General features: G+C 40.7%; 3 protein-coding genes across 5 annotated transcripts; all 3 read left to right on the top strand.

The window, feature by feature from the left end:
• The first annotated feature begins 28 nt into the window (after nucleotides 1-28).
• sart1 (spliceosome associated factor 1, recruiter of U4/U6.U5 tri-snRNP) lies at nucleotides 29-2,860 on the top strand. The gene is made up of 2 exons (XM_085458961.1): nucleotides 29-201; nucleotides 369-2,860. Exon 2 carries the CDS (start codon nucleotides 376-378, stop codon nucleotides 2,683-2,685), a length of 2,310 nt encoding a protein of 769 aa, XP_085315087.1. The 5' UTR covers nucleotides 29-201; nucleotides 369-375; the 3' UTR covers nucleotides 2,686-2,860.
• A 1,589-nt stretch (nucleotides 2,861-4,449) lies between these two features.
• On the top strand, nucleotides 4,450-13,986 carry LOC146707565 (oxysterol-binding protein 1-like). 3 transcript variants are annotated; one of them, XM_085458951.1, is made up of 17 exons: nucleotides 4,450-4,563; nucleotides 5,350-5,520; nucleotides 5,786-5,994; nucleotides 6,125-6,287; nucleotides 6,382-6,493; nucleotides 6,586-6,784; nucleotides 6,897-7,011; nucleotides 7,098-7,161; nucleotides 7,259-7,426; nucleotides 7,517-7,762; nucleotides 8,009-8,129; nucleotides 8,348-8,451; nucleotides 8,580-8,675; nucleotides 8,973-9,157; nucleotides 9,286-9,515; nucleotides 9,917-9,964; nucleotides 11,211-13,986. In XM_085458951.1, exons 2-17 carry the CDS (start codon nucleotides 5,387-5,389, stop codon nucleotides 11,351-11,353), a joined length of 2,337 nt encoding a protein of 778 aa, XP_085315077.1. In that variant the 5' UTR covers nucleotides 4,450-4,563; nucleotides 5,350-5,386; the 3' UTR covers nucleotides 11,354-13,986. The 3 variants fall into 3 exon arrangements, with proteins under 3 accessions (XP_085315077.1, XP_085315079.1, XP_085315078.1); XM_085458952.1 differs by lacking the exon at nucleotides 4,450-4,563 and adding an exon at nucleotides 4,603-4,753; XM_085458953.1 differs by lacking the exon at nucleotides 9,917-9,964 and having other exon boundaries at nucleotides 4,451-4,563.
• A 1,501-nt stretch (nucleotides 13,987-15,487) lies between these two features.
• casp3a (caspase 3, apoptosis-related cysteine peptidase a) lies at nucleotides 15,488-22,414 on the top strand. The gene is made up of 6 exons (XM_085458954.1): nucleotides 15,488-15,753; nucleotides 16,112-16,251; nucleotides 19,765-19,893; nucleotides 20,028-20,203; nucleotides 20,301-20,409; nucleotides 20,525-22,414. The coding sequence occupies exons 1-6, from the start codon at nucleotides 15,689-15,691 to the stop codon at nucleotides 20,752-20,754; spliced, it is 849 nt and encodes a 282-aa protein (XP_085315080.1). The 5' UTR covers nucleotides 15,488-15,688; the 3' UTR covers nucleotides 20,755-22,414.

The raw sequence follows: 22,414 nt of genomic DNA, 5'->3' as shown, positions 1-22,414 counted from the left end.
GTCAGCCTCTGGCTGACGATCGCAGGAAGTGCGTTTTCAGGAAACAGCAACACTGTCGTACGCTGTTTTTTGTTCTTAAACTTACACGAACGTGGTGTGAGGTTATTTACACTGGCCTGAAGAAAACATACAGCCGACCATTCTAGTCCCTTACCGAGATTGGATTTTGAACGCAAATTTCAATCTTTGCCTTCGAACTACGTAAGTTGTGGCTTCGGTTAATGACTTAGTTTTCATAGCTTATGTAAGCTAGTTAGCAAGGGAAAGCTAACCGCTTTCCCGTCATCAATCAAATCTTAAAATTGTCAAAGCTAGCGGTTTTATTTTTCACTGCTTGCATTTTTAATTGTTGTTGTTGTAATTTTCAGATAAACGATGGGTTCGTCTAAGAAACATAAGGAAAAGAGCCGCGATAAGGACACAGAGGAGCGCCGTCGTGAACATAAGAAACATCGCCACAAGGAGCGCGACAGAGACACTTCGGACCGAGACAAGGAGAAAAGAAAGCGCTCCAGGTCCAGGGAAAGAGGCAGACGGGAGAGCCGTGGGAAGGGTGAAAGGAGCAGCGGGGAACCACGAGTGAAGAAGGAGAAAGTAGATGCGGGATATGAGGAAAGCAATACTGAAGTGCAGCCTCAATCTGCGAGCGGAGATGCATCTCTCAGCATCGAGGAAACAAACAAACTCAGGGCAAAGTTGGGTCTGAAGCCTCTGGAACTGAATGAGAACAAGAAAGAGCTTGGGACCAAAGAGGAACCCATGGTTGCAGAGACCATCAACCCCGTGGTCATCCAGCAGCAGAAAGAGATGAGAGAGAAGCTTGCAGCTTTGAAGGAAAAACGCAAACTCAATCTGAAACTGGGGAAAGTCAAAACCCTAGCTGAGGATGACTGGCTGGATGACACATCCTCCTGGGTCGAGAGAAGCAGAAAGCTGGCAAAAGAAAAAGAAATGGCAGAAAAAAGAGCCAAACTTCTGGAAGAGATGGATGAAGAGTTTGGTGTCAGCAATCTGGTAGAGGAGGAATTTGCTCAGATTAAACAGGATGCGTACACATCTCGAGATTTAAAGGGACTCATAGTGCAGCACAAAGTAGAGTCTTTCTCTGAGGGCCAGACTGTCATCCTGACCCTTGAAGACAAAGGTGTTTTGGAAGAGGAGGAAGATGTGCTGGTAAATGTGGGACTGGTGGACAAGGAAAAGGCAGAAAAGAATGTGGAATTAAAAAAGAAAAAGCCAGATTACAAACCTTACGAAGAAGAGGAGAGCGTTGACGACATGGTTTCATTTAAATCTCGCTCTGTTCTGTCAAAGTATGATGAGGAAATTGAAGGTGAGAAGAAAAAGAGCTTCCGGTTGAATACAGGTGGTTTTGCAGATGGAGAGCGAGAGCGCGAGCTCCAGGCCATGAAAGAAATGCTGCGAAATCAGGCCCAGTCCTTGGAAATGCCTGCGCTCTCTATCGCCTCGGAGTACTACACACCACAGGAAATGGTGGGCTTTAAAAAGACAAAACGTAGAGTGAAGAAGATCAGGAAGAAGGAGAAGACATCCACTGCAGATGACCTTCACCTCGATGACACCCGCAGCTCTGACTTTGGCTCCAGGACACGTGGCCGAGGCCGCAAACAGGAGGATGATGAAGACCAAGAAGTAAAGAAAGAGGAGAAGGTGGTGACGCATGAAATCCCCCTACTGTCTGACGACATCAGGATGGCAGAAATGGACATAAGCGACGATGAGGAATTTACCCCTCCTGAGCCAGCTGTAATTGAGGAGGATGAGGCAGAGCAGGAGCTGCAGAAGCAGTTGGAGAAGCAGAGGAAGCTGAAGCAAATGCAGCTCCTGAAAGACTCTGGGGCGAAGGTGGCAGAGCAGGTTAAGAAGCTTGTTAAAGATGACAATGAAGACGATCCTGACAAGAAGAACAACATTGTTTTCAATGCTACCTCAGAGTTTTGCAGAACCCTGGGTGATATCCCAACATACGGACTGTCAGGCAACAGAGAGGACCAGGAAGACATTATGGACTTTGAACAGGAGGAGGAAAAAGATGATGCTGGAGGTTCAGACTCTGACATGGATGAGAATGTTGGATGGAGCACAGTTAACCTGGATGAGGAACAAAAACAACCAGATTTCGCCACAGCCTCTGCCACCATTTTGGACGAGGAGCCCATCGTCAACTCCGGCCTCGCTGCTGCCCTGTTGCTGTGCAAAAATAAGGGTCTGTTGGAGACTCAAATGCAGAAAGTAGCACGTGTCAAAGCGCCAAAGGGTGCCCTGCCCAATGGCGACTACTGCATCGAGGACAAGATGGGCTTTGATGACAAGTACAGCCGCAGGGAAGAATACAGAGGCTTCACGCAAGACTTCAAGGAGAAGGATGGCTACAAGCCTGACGTCAAGATTGAGTACGTGGACGAGTCTGGGCGGAAACTCACTCCAAAAGAAGCTTTTAGGCAGCTCTCCCATCGATTCCATGGAAAGGGGTCTGGAAAAATGAAGACCGAGAGGAGGATGAAAAAGCTGGAGGAAGAGGCGTTGCTGAAGAAGATGAGCAGCAGCGATACTCCTCTGGGAACTGTGGCTTTACTGCAGGAGAAGCAAAAATCCCAGAAAACGCCATATATTGTGCTTAGTGGGAGTGGAAAGAGTATGAATGCAAACACCATTACTAAATAAGCATGAAATAAGTGTATTATAATTGTGTATAATTAACGTAGAAACATTCAAGTACATAGATAAAATACACCACACACATACACATCTTTTAATTAATGTCTACGATTTAATGTCCTAGTTTATAGAAGCTGCATTGTTGTGTTGAAGAATTGTTCAATAAAATCAGTACAATTCAGAGGAAGTGTTTGGTTTTTCCTTGTGTTTGGAATTTACATGATTAATTCAGATCACAGCTATATTAAGTCATAAAAACAACAAAATTATTTTTCTAATATTGTAGGTTATTTACTTTACCACAAAAAAGATTACTGTACCTGTGAACTAGTGCTATATAAAAACCTGGATATATTGAATTGAGCACTGTGTGTTTAAAATGCCTTTTAGTTTCATGAAAGCTGTTTGAGTAGGGTCTGTAATTGTGCCCTGGCAAATATAGCAGGTGCATTTAATTTCAATATTTTTAATGGAAACTACATGACAGGAATTAATGCAAACATAAGTGCATTATGGGTGCACACATTGACTAATTACCCAAAATATAACAATATAAACTCACTGGCCACTTCTTTTCAAATACTTGTTAATAAAAAATGTCTAATAAACCAATCAGATGGTGTAGACATACTTAAGATAACTTCCTGAATTTGAAAATGAGCACCAGAATAAGGATGAAGGGTGATTTCAGTGGCACTGGTGTTGGTACAAGACGGGCTGGCATGAGTACTTCAGAAAATGCTGATCTACTGTGATCTAGATGCAAGATCACATCTTTGGAATAGTGGTGTAGTAGGAGATTCACAAAGTGGATCTGCAGCAATGAAGATGCGGTCATGTCAATATGGACCAAACTCTGAGGAATGTTTTAAGCACTTTGCTCAATCTATGCTACAAAGAATTAAAGTAGTTCTGAAAGCAAAAAAGGCTCCAACCTGGAGGACTAAACTCTTAGTTATACGTTAATACATAATCTGTAAGTTCTCATATAAACTGGGCTGAAAGTCATGCTATACATACAACAATGTAGTTTGGATTTTTTTTTAAAGGAAAAGTAGATAAATGAACTTATTTTACATGCATAATACCATTCATATTGCTTTACACTGTAAACCAGAACAATACTAATGGGGCATAGCCAGTTGATTCAGATGTAAAGGTATTTATAAATATACATACCTTCTTTGAATTAGTATGAGAATGAGTATGGACATTAAGCATGTTTTCTTTACACTGATATAGCCTGCTTCTTTTTTGTCTGTGGAGAACCACAGACATTATTAGAGAGACAAAGACCCCTGAACTGAAACGTATGGGAGAATTCTACAATAGCAAAGATAGTATACATAGATACAGACATTCATACACTACGACAATTATAGTATAATAGTAATTATTTTTTGCATTATGTGATAAAATTATTTTTCAAACAAGGGATAAATAAAGTTTTTTCTCATGATCAAAAACGTCAGCAAACCGTTTTGTTGTTGTTGTTGTTTTTTAAGTTATTAAGTAGTGAAGATAATTTATGGGATGGTTAATTTTCAACTATAGAGTCTTACCAAATAACTTTGAGTCGTTTTTTTTTTTTTTTTTTTCATTTTCACTGCAGGTAACATGTATGTGTAACATTGCATGTGACAAATAAAGGCTTGATGGATTGTATTACATTGAAAATAAGAAAACAATATCTGGATCTTCACAGGGCGTACAACCATTTACATCAACTGCCGAGAGGCGTTTTGATTGACTGGCGGAACTAAAGCGCACGGTTTAGATGCTGGTCGAACCCTATTTTGTTGCACAACCTGTAGCAAAGTGGTTAGCGAAGCAAAAACTAGCGAGCTAACGTCGCATCATCAAGCTCGATATGCCCGCCCATCGGTGAGTCTTGCAGCTATATTACATTAAGTTATGCATCGGATGGATGCATAGTGAGAGGGCTGCACGGTTTAAAACGATAATTGTCAACGTCTGCGGCGTGTCAGCTTTTCCAAAGCTTCCTGTTGTTTAGCTAACCGCAAGCTTAGTGACAGCGGGCAGAGTTTTAAGTAGCTTTGATGTGGTATTCGGGGTAAGTTGACTATCAGTATCCATGCTGTTAATTTGACACTTCCATGTAATCCTACGAGACCAAGGGAACGGTTGAGCTCACTGTTATCGGCGCTGAGCTGTGTTTTCTGGATGTTTATTAGTTTCCTTCAAACGCGATAAAACTGTAGCGAAGCAGGTTATTGGAGTCGTGTCAGCGTCCCTCAGCTCGTTTTGTTTTCACTGGAAGGTGCCACGACAAGCCTAAAAGTTTCACGGAGCCAGAGCTAGTGCCAGTGTTGAGTCATATTTTTTTTTTACCTTTGACAAGCGTGGCTATGTAGGTTTAATTCTGATGACTCGGTAAACATAAACATAAGTGATTGCAGCCGATCTTAGTGGCGCAGGTTGAATCTGCTTCCGTTACCCGTAACGCATTGTGTCTTATATAGCCAAAGATTGATGAATTATATGGTTATAAGATGGTATAAACTTTAGGATGTAGTTACAATGTGTCTTGATTTACTGTAAGTGTGATGTCTTTATAGTGAGCTTGTATCATGCACATCATGTATCAAATGTGATGTGCATGACACAAACTTTACAGTAATGCACCTGTAAATGTTTTTCTCTCCACAGCCTGTAACATCACTCAGTGAAAGCACAGGCTGTTGTGATGTCAGAGCCAAAGTCCCCTACTCCGACCCCTGGAGACACATACAAGGGTTGGCTCTTCAAATGGACAAACTACATAAAAGGTTACCAAAGACGCTGGTTTGTTCTCAGCAATGGCTTGCTCTCTTACTATAGGTAAGTTATATGAAGAATACTGAAGCTATAATAATTTGCAATGAATTTACTCTATTCCAAGCTCAAAAAGAAATTGCAAAAGTATAGCTTAAAGAGGATCCATGCATTAAAATTTTATTATAAGTATGCCTTGTAATAAAGGCCTTTTTACAGGACAGCAACAGAACCACAATAACACCACAAAGCCATCTGAGCAGTACACATCTATAAATGTAAGTGATTTGCAAACTGCAGATTTGACTGCTGTTGTCGTCTCTGTCTTCAGGACTCAGGCTGAGATGGGTCACACATGCAGAGGCACCATTAACTTGGCCACAGCCAACATTGCTGTGGAAGATTCGTGCAATTTTGTGATTTCTAATGGAGGGGCACAGACCTATCACCTGAAGGCCAGCTCCGAAGTAGAGCGCCAGCGATGGATCACTGCTTTGGAACTTGCAAAGGCGAAGGCTGTCCAAATGCAGGCGGAATCTGGTAAGAGGGACTCTTACCAGAGGACAATGCAGGGGACTCCATAGAGAAAGCTTACAAAGCACCCAGAAGCAAACTCTTTCACTGAATTGTGTTTGTGTTGACTAATGACACTCTCTGTTTTCTTCCTTAGATGACTCAGGTGACGATTTCCCTGCAGTCTCGCCAAACTCAGGACAGGGTGGAGACTGCCGTAACACAGAAATCCAGTCTACATTACGCACACTTAACAGCAAAGTGGAGGATCTTGCCACCTGCAATGATCTCATTGTCAAGCATGGGTCTGCTCTCCAAAGGTAGTACTTACTAACAGACTATTATCCATTAACTAATCTTTTTTTTTTTTTTTAATTACGCTTACCCATTAAAATCTTTATTTCACAATTTTAGGTCTTTATCAGAACTTGAAGGACTTCGTGTCGCAGTGGACATGGGAGAAAAGGTCAAACAAGTCACAGAGAGAGCCACGCTGTTCCGAATCACATCCAATGCCATGATCAACGTAAGTCAATCAAGCGTTAATAAAAGTTGAGCAAACAGCTCTCCCCCTGAGTGTGTTACTGATGATGTCTATTTTTTTGCGTGATCCTCTAGGCATGTAGAGACTTCCTTTCCATGGCTCAGAGCCACAGTAAGCGCTGGCAGAAGGCCTTACAGACTGAAAGAGAACAGAGGATACGTCTGGAGGAGACTCTGGAGCAGCTAGCCAAACAGCACAACCACCTAGAAAGAGCTTTCAGAGGAGCAACAGTTCTCCCCCCTTCATTCAGTAATCCTGCCTTAGGAAACAAAGGTGAGAGTCTTTTCATCATCGGAAATTCTTACTCTGCCACCTTCGTTACCGATCTGCTGAGGTCTGTCGAACCGTTAAGTTATTCAGTCTTCCAACTCTTTCTTCATTTCAGGGGGTGTTTCAGGGAAAGCCGATGCCAGTGACGAGGATGATGACAATGAGTTCTTTGATGCTATGGAGGAGCCAGCAGAGTTTATTACTGTCCCCGCTGACCCCAAATATCACAGGTACAAACTGATATTTTCTATTGTCAGACGTTTCTTTTCCTCCACATGTGTTTTGTTTTATCCTTGACTCTTATCCTCTTCTACAGGAGATCTGGCAGCAACATCAGTGGGATCAGCAGTGAGACTGGGACGGATGATCAGTCGGTAAATGTGCGTTAAATTTTTATATCTAATTATTTTTGTATTAACTGCATTACCATATCAAAGCCACCTAACTCCTGCTGATATTTTCTTTATCTTCCATCAGTTTGATGAACTTTCTTTGGCATCAAACCCAGAGTCTCCACAGCTGCTGGAGCTGGAGCCAGTTAGGCAAAGGCGAACTCGTATCCCGGACAAACCAAACTATTACCTCAATCTGTGGAGCATCATGAAGAATTGTATTGGAAAGGAGCTCTCAAAAATACCGATGCCTGTAAGAAATCTGTGCACACAACAGCGTCAATGTGACTTTTCCATTTAAAAATAATCAGAAGTGATGAGATGTGTCTCTGTGAATTTTTAGGTGAATTTTAATGAGCCCCTGTCAATGTTGCAACGTCTGTCTGAAGACCTGGAGTACTACGAACTCCTTGATAAGGCTGCAAAGAGTCATAGCTCTCTAGAGCAGATGTGTTATGTGGCAGCCTTCACAGTGTCTTCCTACTCCACCACAGTCCACCGCACAGGAAAGCCCTTCAACCCTCTGCTCGGAGAAACCTTTGAGCTCGATCGGCACAGAGAGTGCGGTTATCGCTCTCTTTGTGAACAGGTAGTTAAAAAAAAAAAACACACATTGTAAAACACAGAAATGGTCTACATTGCATTGTTTTTTCACAAATTATAATCGTTTTGATTCAGGTTTTACCTGTTTCCATTGCAAACATGCTTTATTTACTCATGTAGTATTTTGTCCTAGTCATGTTTGTTTTCTTAATGCACTCAAAGCCATTGTATAACTACAGTGACCATATGTTAAGCTTCCTGACTCTTCTCTCTCTTTGTTACCTCTTCTTAGGTCAGTCACCACCCACCTGCCGCAGCCCACCACGCCTTCTCTGAAAAGGGCTGGACCCTCAGACAGGAGATAACACTAGCCAGCAAGTTTAGAGGGAAATATCTCTCTATCATGCCTTTGGGTGAGTGCGTGTGTGTGTTTGTATAGCTGCAAACAAAGACACAGCATGCGAGAACAATACACCTGCTAAGCCTGATGTTTTTATCCAGTGAACACCGTCTGTCTTACACTACTGTAATTCACTATTTCAGTGTAGAATTTCATTTTTTCACTTTAGTTCATGGGATATATGGGATACGTTTCCATCACTTGCAACATCATTCCCTTTTCTCTCTCCAGGTTCTATTCAGTGTATATTTGAAAAGAGCAACAATCACTATTCTTGGAAAAAAGTGACCACAACAGTTCACAACATTATTGTTGGGAAATTGTGGATCGATCAGGTAATGCCAAAATGTTTTAGCTTAAACATTATGAAAACATTAGATGTTTTCATATGATGTTTTGATTTTAATCTGCTAGAGAACAAAACACGCAGAACATTTTCTTTCTTTATTTTGTCCTGTGCCAGTCGGGAGAGATAGATGTGGTGAACCACAAGACAGGAGATCGCTGCCACCTCAAGTTCGCTCCCTACAGTTATTTCTCCAGAGATGTACCGAGAAAGGTTGGCTCCTTTTTTTCCTTTTTCTTTTTTTGTGTTTGTGTTTACTGTGTTTTTGTGTTTATAAGATAATTTGAGTGAGGTTTCCTCAGGCAGTATTTTCCTTTCAAGATGATGTTATTACATCCACTAGTACATAAGTTGATTCTGTTGAGTCATCCTCATCCTCTTTCCTTCTGCATATGAGCCGTCATTTTCCCAGGAAACTTATAGGAAGCCTTTAATGGCAATGGTTTTATTATTTTCTCTCCTCTACAGCCTGCAATTAACATATCTTAATTAATTAATGTCTCCTTCTAGGTAACAGGAGTAGTAACAGATAAGGATGGAAAAGCGCATTATGTCCTGTCAGGAACGTGGGATGAGAAAATGGAGTTTTCCAAAATTATGCAGAGCAGTAAAGGTGAAAATGGCACTGAAGGCAAACAGAGGACTGTCTATCAGACACTCAAAGCCAAAGAAATCTGGAGAAAGAACCCGTTACCGTAAGTGTTTTAGTCTTAAAGCCTGGCGACGTTCAGAAGTGTGAACGTGTTCTCAAACATTTGGAGCGGAGCTGTTGTAAATACTGCTGCTCTTTACTTTTAATGTTTTTATATTGTTGAATTTGCAGGGAGGGAGCAGAGAACATGTACTACTTCTCCTCTTTGGCTCTGACTCTCAATGAACCCGAAGAGGGAGTTGCGCCAACAGACAGTCGGCGGCGACCTGACCAGCGGTTAATGGAGGAAGGCCACTGGGACGAGGCCAACGCAGAGAAACAGCGTCTAGAAGAAAAACAACGCAGCACCCGTCGAGAAAGAGAGAGAGAAGCTGTGAAAGCAGCCAGCTCACCTGAGGAAGGTAGGACGATGGAGAGCGAGTTTGTGTTTAGCATGGGTTTGATTTTTTTTTTGTTTTGTTTGTATTTGTCTTATATTTCTGTCTGATGTTGTGTCCATTCATCTTTTATCCATTTTTGTCTGTCTTGGTGTTTCTTGTCTTTCCTTTTTTTTTACCCCCCCTCCTCTCTTAATGCTAAGCTGTCACTGAGGCTTCGATCAATGACTCGCCTTTGAAAAGCAAGTACTCAGCTTAGTCTCTTCTCACCTTTGGTGTGAACTTCAGACCGCACAATCAAAAGTGCACACACGAAATGTTTGTGCGTTCAGTATTATGGTGCTCAGCATCCTCCTCTCTTAATAACAGCTTATTTATATTAATATGTCGTCCCCCCCCCCCCCGTTCCTTTCTGTTTCATTTAGCTGATGCAAAAGAGCCTGCTCCTGCTTCAAGTGAGATTTCTGATGAAAGCAAGTATCATTTTACAGTTTTATACAAAGTGTACTTTTAAAGGTGCTTTGTGTGGCTTTTTTACTGAGCAAGTACCGTTTATGTCCACGGGGTGGTTGCTGGGTGCGTTTGCTGCTATCAGTGACTTCACAGCTCATATGTGTCATTTTGGATGTTCCAGTGATTTTCACTTCCTGGTTATAATGAACAAAACTATAAGTGTAAAGAGATTTTCACTCATTGTTAACTCATGTTCACATTTTAGACCAGCAAAGAGAAGATCTATAATCTAACCCTCTATAGAACCACCTAATCAGGTCAAATCTAAATGACCTATCAGTTCTTAAAGCACAATCAGTTTATTACACAAATCAACTTATTTCTTTGTTACGATTAGTCTGTTGGGCTTTTGTTAAATTTTTGAGCAGAAAATAATGCCTTAGATGCGACACATGGCACTTTTAAAATTTGAAGAAATCTTTTTTATGTGGATTTTGGATGTGTCTTTATGTTTGTGCTGGGTTTTGCTCAGCTGACACTGAGGATTCCCCCCCTCATACACCTGTTGCATGCAAGTAGTCCATTTCGTTTTCACTCACTGTCATTTTCAAATCACAGCAGTTCTGTTATGTCTCAACTTCCAAAGAAGAATCATCCTTTTTTTGTTTTTCTTTTTCTTTTAATAGCCCCTTATGGACCGTCACTCTTCCCTTATATAAGCAAGTATTCTGATCATGATTTAATGCATAGCACCAGTATATCACATTTTCTAGTAATGTAGTTGAATCCTAATGACCAGAAAAACATCCAACTTCCACCATTTTCCTCTTTACAATTTGCTCTCTTAGTGGAAGGCAGGGAAGGCCCTTATGGAGCTCCAGCCAAAAGCAAGTAACATTCATTTCGACTGTTGTCCCATCTCTTAGACCCTCTTAGAGTAGCTGTATACAGCTGTAGAGGCCTCACAACATTGTAGAGTGGCAGTTTGTCTGTGATTGACCAGCATCCTCTGACTCTGAAGCAGCTAGTGTGTTATTTGTGAGCCTGGTCCTCTCCAAGTGGTTATACAGAAAGAGCCCCCTGCATTTTGTTTGTATAGGATGCATCTGAAGATCAAGGTAATGCTAACATTTATTTGTTTCTCATGGGCAGAACTCTGAATGCATATCGGCTTAATTTAAGCATGATATGTAATCCTGGCTGAGTGGGGGCGGGTTAACCTTTACTGTAGCTTCTAAATTGAAACGTTCTTTTCTTTTTCAATAGGTGGCCATCCAGACACCTACCAAGCACTGTGGTTTGAGAAGATGGATGATCCTGTGTCCGGAGAAACGTTGCACATCTACAAGGGGGGTTACTGGGAAGCTAAGGAGCAAGGGAACTGGGATATGTGCCCTGACGTCTTCTGAGCACAGCTGAACAATTTCCTCACTGAGGTGTACAAATGACACGATCGTTAGAGGGACCCCTTTTTCCTATCACATTAATTAGGAAATCCAGTTTGACATCAGCCTAGCCCGTCATCTGACCAACCTCCTTCAGCCCCTCCGTTCAGCAGGATCAAGGTCGGCTGGACTTCGCGTTTAAGTACACACGATTGCCTGTGTGGCATTGTAGTCACCCTGCAGCTGGTTGGTGTTCCTCCCACTGCCTCTCAAACCCTGAAGTTTAGCTTGGTTTTGGTCCACAGCCTCTTCCCAGTCCAGGGTTTTCTGATCCAGCCTTCAGGTTGCAGTTTGCAGCAGCTCTTTCTGAAAATGTCATTCTGCAGTTTCTTTGGATGTGCTATTGTTGGAAGGGTTATTGACCCAGATGGTACCTTTCGATATGAAAGGCTTGCTCTGATAGGTTGAGGTACTACCTAACATGATTAATGTATGTTTTTCTGCCACATTCCTGTTTGTTTTCCAAATACTCCAAAGCCTCCTCAGCACAAAACCACAGCAAGTCAAAGTTAAATCGCATCCTTTTATAATTCCCACAGTAATATCCACGTTACCATTTTCAGGCCACAAGTTTAGCTTTTGGCATTTTGGAGATAAATGAACATATGTTCGATACAGAGATACAGAGCCAGACTGATATAGGATTTCTAAGACTGATATACTGGCCTAAATTTGACACAGTGACCTTTTAATTTTCTTTTTGGGCACATAAACACATTTCCTTAACATTTGTTACATGTATTTATTTATCTACTCGTTTACGCTCTGCCTGACTATGCTCAGAGCATCTGGTTGTGTTTCTGTTGTGTTTCAAACACAGTGTAGCCAACAGGGAAGTGGACAAAGCGTAACATCAACAATCAGAATATTCCTTGTGTTTCTGTGTTCTGCATTTCATTCTCATTTATAGGTCATTCTAAATGCCAATACTGACAAATCGGCAAATAGCTGATATATCAGTCGGCCTCTAATGCAGAATTTGCCTTTGAATTTATAGTGATTTGTGGTGCTGCTTCAACCCCTGAAACAACAACTATGGAGGTATAATATAGCTATATACTAAGACTTTTAAAAAATGGTTTGAACTGTCTTATTTTCCCCCATTCTAATACTCCTCCTATGCCCTGTAAGTACACCGCAAAGATCCAGAAGTATTTATTATAACTGTGCTGTCCCGCTTATTGGTGGAGTTACTCATATAAAACCTGAATATGGCTTCATACATCGTTCATTTCATACTACAGGAGTAGTAGAGTACTACTGAAATGGCAGTTACTGTTGCAGATGCATTTTTAGGTTGTCTGTGGTCACAGTCACTTAACCTCAGAAAACACTCTTTTTTTGGGGGGGGGCGTCTTTGCTCAAGAATTGAAACAACAGCTATGACATTTGCGTTTGTGACATTTGCATTGGGGAAAACTGCCCCACTTCTCAAAGCTGATAAATTTCAGATGTATTTTTCTAATTTAGCTTTAAAAGTTTCACTCCTGGTTTCACAGTAGATGTCGAGGCCATCCACGTGAGTTTGTGACTAAATTTAAATCAGCAGATCTGCGCGCTGAGTTGTCACGGAGCTGCGTGGAGTTTACTGCTAACTCGAGGATTTGTAAACTGAGGGCATTTGAAGCGAGTGGTTTGGCCTTTGTGGTTAACTTCAGACTTAGCGAGCATAGCTTTAATCTTGATTACAAATATGTGTGTGCTGTGAGTTTAGATTTTCTTTTTTGTTTTTTTTAAATAGCAATAACAGTGCCTCTGCTCCTACAAGAGGCACAAATTGAAATGCGGGGGTAGCGTTGAGCAAGAACACTAAAGCTGCACAAACCGACTTTTGTCTCGGTCTTTGCTGTTGTTTGTCTCGAGGTGGTGGACTGTACAGGTGATAGAAAGTTTTAATCAATGTCATATTAAAGTGTACTTAAAATAAGCTCTACCAACAAAGATGACAAAAACAGCGCTAGAAAATGATTTCCGTGTGAATACACCAAATAGTGAAATAACTGTGATCATAAGTAGTTGTGTTGATGAAGAATATGAAAAGAGTGATGCACTTTTAAAGTTTTGTTTTGGGGTTTTTTGTGTTTCATTATCATTGTTTACTCCATATGAACATAGTTTCATTTTCTGAATCGAGGGCACCGTGTTACAACATGTAGCTCTTTAGCAACCAAGTTAGCTTTCAGTTTGAAATATTCGTCTTTATTTGTGTTCTGCCACCGTCATCTTCACCGAGGCTCTGCGAGCTATTTAAAAACACTTCTTTATAGAATAGGTGTACAGATTTGTGTCCTCTGTTGTTTTTATTACATGTAACATTTCTGTTTCTGTGTTCGTTTGAATTGTGTGGTTCTGTCATTTCATCTTTATGTTTCTAGTTTTTTTTTCTGTCGGTTTCCACCAGTTTCATCACTTTGTTCCAGCTAGTGTGTTTTTTGTTTTTTTTTTGTTTTTTCCTCCTTTTTTTCTGACTGTCCTCGTCTACAACTGTCCAAAGCTCAGTTGGTCAGATTTTGATGTTGGCTATTGAGATATTTGTGTGAGCTTGTTCTGGAAACTTTTCCTAAACCATGTTCAATAAAATATGAAATGAATTACAATTCTAAGGAAACTTTTCACCTTTTTCTGTCCTTTTGATGGAGTTTTTAAAAGGATTGTTTTAGAGCAGGGGTGCTCAATCCCAGTCCTCGAGAGCTACTGTCCTGCAGCTTTTAGATGCATCCCTACTCCAACACAGCTGAATCAAATGTTTGATTACCTCTTCAGCATGCCATCAAGTTTGGAAACGGCCTGATAACAAGCCATTCATTTGATTCAGCTGTGTCGGAACAAGGATGCATCTAAAAGCTGCAGGACAGTAGCTCTCGAGGACTGGGATTGAGCACCCCTGTTTTAGAGATTGTGGCTGGATTAAAGTCTGAATTGAGATGAACTGCTTATCTTTGGTATTAATTTTATCAACTCTCAACAAAGCGGTTTTACTAATATAATGTATATGTGTAATTTCAAAGCAGATGACTACTTTTTATTTCAACCTGTTTGAATTGCTGTACCCCTTGAAAACAACATACCAACATTTAATAATGTAGTGTCTGTGTAAATAAGCTCCACGTCTAGTTAAAGGTGGAACTTGGGTCTTTTATAAACAAGTACTCCTGGATGTGCAAAGGTTTAATTCATTTTAAAGATGAAACTATACTTTCAAATGTTCACACACTGGACACTATATTAGGGACACCTTACTCATACAGGGTTGGGTCCTTTTGCCTTTAGAGGTGCATTAATTACTTGTGGCATAGATTCAGCAAGGTGCTGGAAACATTCCTTTAGAGGTGACATTGTGGACCATATTGACATGATAACATCACACAGTTGCTGCAGATGAGTTGGCTGCGCATCCAGTGATTCAAATCTCCTGTTTCACCACATTTCAAAGGTTCTTTCTTGGATTGGGCTCTCTGTAAGCCCTAAAGATGACTGCTTGGAAAAATCCTAGTAAGTCAGCAGTTTCTGAAATGTATTTGCAATATTTTCATTTAAAATGGGTCCACAAGAAAAAACATTTTATATGAATTAACATAAGATTTATTTCATAAATACGGGACAGCAAGCTACCAAAATGTTTCTGTAACTTTACACATTTACAATGTAAACCCCGAGAATGTGCTGATAGATTTCTTTTCAGTTACTAAAGATGAAAAACTTTGGCATAGAAAAACTAATTTGCACCGTAAATGTGTAACTAAACGTTTTTACACTGACGGTCTGATTGAGTTTAGATCATAGTGGGCTGGATGTGGCCCACGATATAAAATGAGATTGACATCTCTGGTGTCTACGCTCGAATGCATCTACCATGTGATTGGCTGATATTTATGTAAAATTGTGGTTGAATGGGTGTACTCAACAAAGTAGCCAGTGATTGTATTACACGAGTTAAAATAAAAATAAAATGTAAGAACCCGAATTAAATTATATTTCTGTTATTGTGAAACGCCTTGGGTCGATTGTTAGTTAAATTCAGTGATCAAACGTATGTTGTTTGCGTCTGGAGAAGTCGTTTCGTGGACGTTTGTAGCTGTTCTCGTCTCGGCACGCCCCTGAACGTAAAACGAGCGCATCTCTGAGTGACATCAGCATCTTTTGTTTACCAGTCAGCAGAGAGTCCCTCAGGACCACACAGCAGCAGTAAAGGGAGAACATCCGCTGCCAGAGCACGACTGGGCATTTTTGAGGCCTTCTCTTTGTCACATAGAGAGCGTGAATTTGTTTGGTTAGCGTTTAATTACTTGCCTGTGAAAAATGTCGGAAAACGGATCCGGACCTGGAGTGGACGATACAGACGCAAAGCCAGGCAACGGAAAACAGTGAGTCACTGGATTAAGCTAGTTAGCGATCTTTATGTGTTGCGATCTATTGTGTTCATATCCTGTTGACGGTTCATGGTAAGAGTGAAACCGTTTGTCGTCCTTGACCTCAAAGATCACAGCTGCTCGTTTTGTCTTCTTCTTCTTCTTCTCCTCCTCCTTTTTTACTGCTGTATTAACGCTCTGCTGTACTTTAACATTGTGCTATTTGATCGTTTGATATAACGGAGCTGCAACTGTAGTCCAATCTTTGCATGCTTCTTTCTTTATTTACAGCAGCATCTCTCTGACGTGCATTATTTGCTGAGTTTCTAATCACACATTAAACTTCTAAACTAAATGTTGGCTTGTCCGTCAGATCAGCGGGCTCTTCGTCTGCTTCTGTCCCCATGGACGTGGATGCCAAGCCCCAGTCACACAGCTTCAGATACCGCCTCGATTTCCCCAGAATTGGCCAGTGTATCATCATCAACAACAAGAACTTTGACAGGAGTACAGGTGAGCATTTGGGCGGTCTGTTAGTTTCTGAAATTTAAACTCGAAACGAAACAGCTGTAAGTAACATCTAAAATTAATCTTCCTGATTCAGTTTCAAGCGCAAGTCGAAAGGTGATAAAATGTCACATATGTGAGAAGCTGTAGAGCTACACTTGGTATATACAGCAGGTCTGTGACATTTAACGTGTGTAACATTAGACAAACTGATGATCCATTTCTCTTTAGGTGAAATGTGCGATGATTTGACCAGCACTGCATAATATAGATGAGTTGGGTGAAGAAATTAAGGCTTTAATTTTGGAACTATGCATGCAAAAGAGCTCATCAGGGTTCTGCTGCATGCATACAGTTCATAATTTAACTTGGATCTACTGAACTCCATTATGCACTTTAGACATAAAAATTGACCTAGAGCTCCCTTGTCACAAAGGGTGACTTTAGCAGGGAGCTCCGCATGTTTGATTTGGCAGAGTTTTTACACTTGACGCAACCCCGAAGGGATTTGTGTCTTCGACTGGAATCAAACCAGTGACCTTTCCCTTCCTAAGAGAATGCATAAACCACTCCAGTATGGCTGTACATTTGACATGAAGGTCTTAAAACGTGTTAAAGTGTTGGGATGTGTGTGCGGGAATTGTGCTGCTGGAGTTCAGGGCTTTAGCAATTTATATTACAACCAGTTCAGTGCAAGATATTTTATGGATCTGGACAAAAAAGCAACCACTATGTGGGTTACAGGTTATTTATTAGCTCAGTTTTGCTCTTATTGCACTTTGTTGTTCAGCCAAGTTAGGGCCCTTACGTGAAGTAATAAACTAGTGATACAGAGACCAAAGCTGATATAGAGGACAATGTTTGCACAACTGTTGAAACCAGTTGCTGTATTAACACATTAGAAAATGTATTTGCTTTGTTTTCTTCATGCTTAGTAAATAAAAACAGGTATGGGTGGTGCACCGAGTTAACTATTTACATAGGGAAGTGAATCCAGACTAATGGTAAAGGTTAACTTTGGGTAATGGATCCATTGTCTCAAATTTTCTTTGTTAAAACTTTAATTAGGTGTCATTCCCATACTAGTGTTTCTATTGACAATACATCCACCCCCCCATTTTTACTAGACGCCTTTGACACAGGGGTGTGCATGGTAGAAAGCTGGAGGAGGGGACTTCTTTGAGTATTAAATGTGAGGTGATGCCACCTTGTTGTATGAGTGTGTGTTGAGGCTAAAGGCTCACGTTTCATCTGCCTGTTGACAAGTGTTTGTTAGGGATTATTTGCAATGCTAAGCTCTCCCTTGGTAACGTGTCGCATCACTGCGTTGAGGCTTGAACTCTATGCAGTAATGGCCCACAGTGTGGAGGCAGTGCTAAAGTGTGGCTTCTCTTCTCCTCTATTCTCTATGTAGGACAGAAACCAGGTGATTCATCTCACTTCTACACCTTTTGAGAGTTTATAGGTGTGGAAGGTTTAACCTTAATGCTGTGGATTCCTATTTCCTCCATTTACTGCAGGTTTATTAGATGTTCTGGTTGGATCTGTTGCAGTTTACGTGTTAAGTATCCTTGCATTTGATGACAGTAGGTTTTGGGAGCTGCCAGCACATTTTACTGTCAGCTGGCTCATCAGCAAGTTCAGACACATGACTCAAAGTATGATCAGGCACGCAAGGCATGGGTGTGATCTATAAGATGACTGGCACCACAAGAGAGTATGCTGATCAGTTCCTCTTCCTGTTCAACATTTGCTGTGGAGTATTTTGTTTGAGAATATTCAAAATGTAGATTTTATTAGGAATGACGTTGTTTTAAATAGTGTTGCTTTTGAGTGTTGGCACAGAGTTCTTTATCATTTTCTGAGGCTCAGATGATTATACTGGTTGCGTGATACTGGCTTTTTTTCCATTTACTTTCAGAGATTAACCTTTCCCTCTGGTTTGTGTTCTCTAACTTTTTCTTTTTTGTCTCTCCAAAAACCTGTTTGCTGTTTTACTGTTTGAGGTAATCAGAGGGCCTCCAGGCTTGGTGGTTGTGGGCTGTGTTGTCCTGTTTTCATGTTCTTGTTTTAACAAAGAAAAAAGGTTTAACCTCATTTCAGTGGGGTTGGAATGTAAATGACAGAGAAAGGAACAATACATTTTAATGCACTTCTAGCAAATATATCATTAATCGGCACATATTAAATAGTTTAAGAAATCAAACTTTTAGCTGATTATGTTCTCTGAAATTGTTCAGAGCCCTAAAACTGTAACGGATGGTTGGTGCCATCATTGCGCTCGAGTTCAGGCTCCTCGAAAGCTGGTGTGTCCTTCTCTGACCTTTCATCTTGCTCTAATATCTCATCCCTCACACTGCGATAAGTCTGAATCTCCTACAATTCTGAGCAAAAGTGAAGTACTCAGGAATTAGTAACTCCTATTGCCAACCATAGAGGACACTGAATCAAAGTTTTGCCCATCATTTTGAAAAGAAAGCCAGAAAGCCCAGGATGTACACCTGACTATACTGATGGATATACAGGTCTCAGGTCCCTTACGTGATAGCAATGAATAAACATCAAAATAAACATCAAATGGCAGCTTTTCATTTATCTTTGTCAGTATAGCCATGTGTTATTTGTATCTACTGAAATGGGAATATCTCTTTTTTTTCTTTTTTTTTGCCCTCTAAAAATCAGAAGTGCCCCCAAACCCCCCAGTCTCAGTCAGCTTCTACATCTGTCTTTACAAACGTCCTGTGATGGTCTTAATATTCCATCAGATTTGTGTTTTTGAAAACTTGTCTGGCAGGACTAAAAGGGCACACACGACTGCGTATTCAACATGCATCTCGATGTTCTCAGAGCAAACACGTCGAGTCAAGTAAACATCAGTAGTGGTTGATCCTGTACTTCGTCGTTTAGTTAGCGGAAAGGAACAGGTGTTACCTGAACAATAACAAAGCTCTTTTTCTGTTCAGGTGCCTCATGACGAATAAGCCCTGACAGTGTGACTGTAAAGCAGTCTTTTTTTTTTCTCGTTTCTTTACAGCTGTGTAGGTTTTGTTATTTTCTGGCTCATTGCTGCTCAAGATGGGCGGAGATCATGTGTTAGTAAGAATAGGTGTGCCTGTAAACACCAAAGTCATTGGGTAGATCCATGCAGACTCGCTCCTGCTTCGCTTGAGTCTAGCACACCGAACAGCACATGCTGCTAATGCTGACCTGCCAGTGGCAAAAAAACCCTTGTACCAACAGAATCCAATATAAAACGGACCGATAATGTGGTTTTGTACAACACTTAGAAGCGTGTTAAAAGAAGAAATTGAAGATGCTGCTGTTTAGCTGCAGTACACCTCCCTCCTGCTACATCCAGTCAGGTTTCTCATGCCCGGCTGTCGTGTGGAAAAGCTAAATCAAAATGCGCTCCATTTATATTGTTTGTTTGTTTGTACACTCAGAAGGAGGAAATGTTGATTTGTCTTGCACATGGTTTTCATGTTGAAGTAACCAGAATTGTGGTTTTGTGTGTTCCAGGCATGAATCAGCGAAACGGTACTGACGTGGATGCAGGCAACGCCATGAGAGTATTTAAAAATTTAGGTTATCATGTGAAGCTGTACAATGACCAGACAGTTGATCAGATAATGAACGTTTTAACTGCTGGTGAGAATGATTTAAACCTCCCACTGCTACTCGTAAAATTAAAAATAAGCCTCATGCTACTGACTCTTTTCACATGCTTTTGTTATGTATCAGCTGTACGTGTATTCATTTATCCATCTCTTTGTTTTTTTAAGCATCCAAGGAAGATCACAGCAACTCAGCCTCTTTTGTCTGCATTCTTTTGAGTCACGGGGATGAAGACTTGTTCTTCGGCACGGACGGCTCAGTAGCGCTCAAACACCTAACTTCACTTTTTCGAGGCGATCGCTGTAAATCACTGGCGGGAAAACCCAAGCTCTTCTTCATCCAGGTACCGTGGTGGTTTCTCTTCTAGTCCACTTCCTCTAACCTGCAAACCTGTAAACGAACACTGCTTCTTTTTTTGTGCATGTGTTGACATTGAATAGGCTTGCAGAGGTACAAATCTGGATCCAGGCATTGAAACAGACAGCGGAACTGATGGTGTTAAGATCCCTGTGGAAGCAGACTTCCTCTACGCCTTCTCCACTGCCCCAGGTTAAAATAAGGGCCTTTCCTTTTTCTTGTCTTTGTTTTTGCATGCTTGCATATTGTTTCCTTTAAGAAATATTGTATTTGAACAAAGCATATTCCATGACTCATCTACACACAGGTTACTACTCATGGAGGAATACTCAGACTGGGTCCTGGTTCATCCAGTCGGTGTGCGACATGATCAGCAAGTACGGAAAAGAACTGGAGATCCTGCACATCATGACCCGAGTGAACCACAAGGTGGCAGTAGAGTTTGAGTCTGCCTCCAATTCTCCGGGGTTTCATGCAAAGAAACAAATCCCCTGTATTGTGTCGATGCTGACCAAAGAGATGTATTTTTCTCGTTAATGTCAGAAAACTAGAAGAAAGGCTTTGGGAGTGCTAGAATTTTTTATTTTATTTAAATGTACACTTTGCAACTCAATATCTCTTCTAACGTTCATATTGCTTGGAGGGCAGACACGATGCAAATGTCAGTGATGCTTCACCACCTTGGCATTATTAAGTTTATTCAGTGTTGAGTAGTTATTTAAGTCTGGCATTCACTTTTACCCCAGCAGCAGGCCCTTTAACCAAAAGGAAGGTTATTTTTCACATACCAACATGACATAAAACCTACAGATGTCTACAAGTAATAACAGCTTGAATTTCCGGGCTGAGTGTGTTACACGTAGACGCCTTTTTGCTGTTTACACTGCACATTTCAGGGAACACTGTTGTGAGTCAGTTTGATAGGAAGTTTGACCTTCTGCGTTTGTGTAATCATGAAACCATAGACGGGCTGATTGTCCACCAGCAACAATATCTCATACATGAGGAGCCTATTGTAACTTAAGTGTCTAAGCACGAAGATGGTCTGTCTTTTTTGTTTTCGTCTCTATTTACATTTGTATTTGTCTCCATTGTTGTGTGAGTGATGTCATTCACTGGATCGGTACCTGATGCGTTGTGCAAAGCCTGAATGAAAGCACCACCTGAACCTGGTGGGTAAATTATTATGTAGCAAATTCAAGAGCATCCTGTAAGTTAAATGTATGTGGGTTAGAAAGCTCAGAATTACATTTTTAATTTTCTGGGGGTTTTTTTTCTTTTCTAAAGGTCTATTTCTTTCTCTTGCTTGTGAAAATCTTTGATGGGGAAACAGGTTTAATAGCCTGCATGGGAAGTGCTCAGCAATCCGCACAATGCTGTCTTTTGAGCCATATTTTAACACGTTAGACATACTTGAACTTTTTTATTTCACTACTCTTTTCATGGCTTCTTGACTGGGCCGATTAACCTCATAGGCAGTCCACGGTGCAAAGTGTTAGACATTTCAGGATGTGGTTAGTTTAATATGCCAGACAACCGGAACTACAAAGACGGATTTGTTCAGACAGGTGATACTTTCACTTTGTTTTTTATCTTGTGTAGACACAAAGTGTAGTACCATCCTTTCCCCGTAAACTTAAGAGGTTTGGTCAGACCAAACATGATCTTTGAATATGTTCACTTTGGCTTCAGGGATCAGTGATGTGCCTTTTTCCACAAACAATGAGCCAGTAAAAGAAATATTGAATATTGATGGAAAAAAGCTTTTGGTTGCAGCCTTAAAGAAACATTCATGGTGGCTTTTTTAAAAAATTAATAATTAATAATGAAATGCAAATTTACTAAAGACATTTTGTACTTCAGTGATGCAATTTTCTTAATAACCACAAGCAAACTGAGTAAAAGTTCTTCTGCAAAACTCATGTCACCATGAATATCAACTAATTCATAAGAGATGAAGCACAGTTTGATTGCACATTGATGCTGTTTTTACATGTGACAAATCATGAGAATGCAATTGTTTATGTACAGCAAGCCAGCTGTATGTGTCACTTACGCTGTTAAAATAATTCATCGTTGCATGTTTGACACGCACTTCTCAATTTGGCTTTTTTGTAAAATCGTGATTTTGTAAGCAGCTGTGATGTAAGGTTGATGAACTGTCTTTCACGCAAAATAAAGACCACTTTGTATTCTG

The sequence above is a fragment of the Copadichromis virginalis genome, linkage group LG6 (genome assembly GCF_057382275.1).
Source record: "Copadichromis virginalis isolate Kocher_CV1m ecotype Utaka linkage group LG6, C_Virginalis_male_GT1.1, whole genome shotgun sequence".
Classification (NCBI taxonomy): Eukaryota; Metazoa; Chordata; class Actinopteri; order Cichliformes; family Cichlidae; genus Copadichromis; species Copadichromis virginalis.
The sequence above is the reverse complement of the archived record's forward strand: the minus strand, read 5'-3'. Positions and strand labels throughout refer to the sequence as shown.

What these genes read in the sequence shown, in the direction of transcription:
- sart1 (XM_085458961.1), top strand. Translation starts at nt 376, where the DNA reads ATGGGTTCGTCTAAGAAACATAAGGAAAAGAGCCGCGATAAGGACACA.
- LOC146707565 (XM_085458951.1), top strand. Translation starts at nt 5,387, where the DNA reads ATGTCAGAGCCAAAGTCCCCTACTCCGACCCCTGGAGACACATACAAG. An exon ending in TCTCAAAAATACCGATGCCT is followed by an intron (nt 7,427 to 7,516) that starts GTAAGAAATCTG and finishes GTGAATTTTTAG; the next exon opens with GTGAATTTTAATGAGCCCCT. An exon ending in GGAAATTGTGGATCGATCAG is followed by an intron (nt 8,452 to 8,579) that starts GTAATGCCAAAA and finishes GTCCTGTGCCAG; the next exon opens with TCGGGAGAGATAGATGTGGT.
- casp3a (XM_085458954.1), top strand. Translation starts at nt 15,689, where the DNA reads ATGTCGGAAAACGGATCCGGACCTGGAGTGGACGATACAGACGCAAAG. An exon ending in GAACTTTGACAGGAGTACAG is followed by an intron (nt 16,252 to 19,764) that starts GTGAGCATTTGG and finishes TGTGTGTTCCAG; the next exon opens with GCATGAATCAGCGAAACGGT. An exon ending in AATGAACGTTTTAACTGCTG is followed by an intron (nt 19,894 to 20,027) that starts GTGAGAATGATT and finishes TGTTTTTTTAAG; the next exon opens with CATCCAAGGAAGATCACAGC.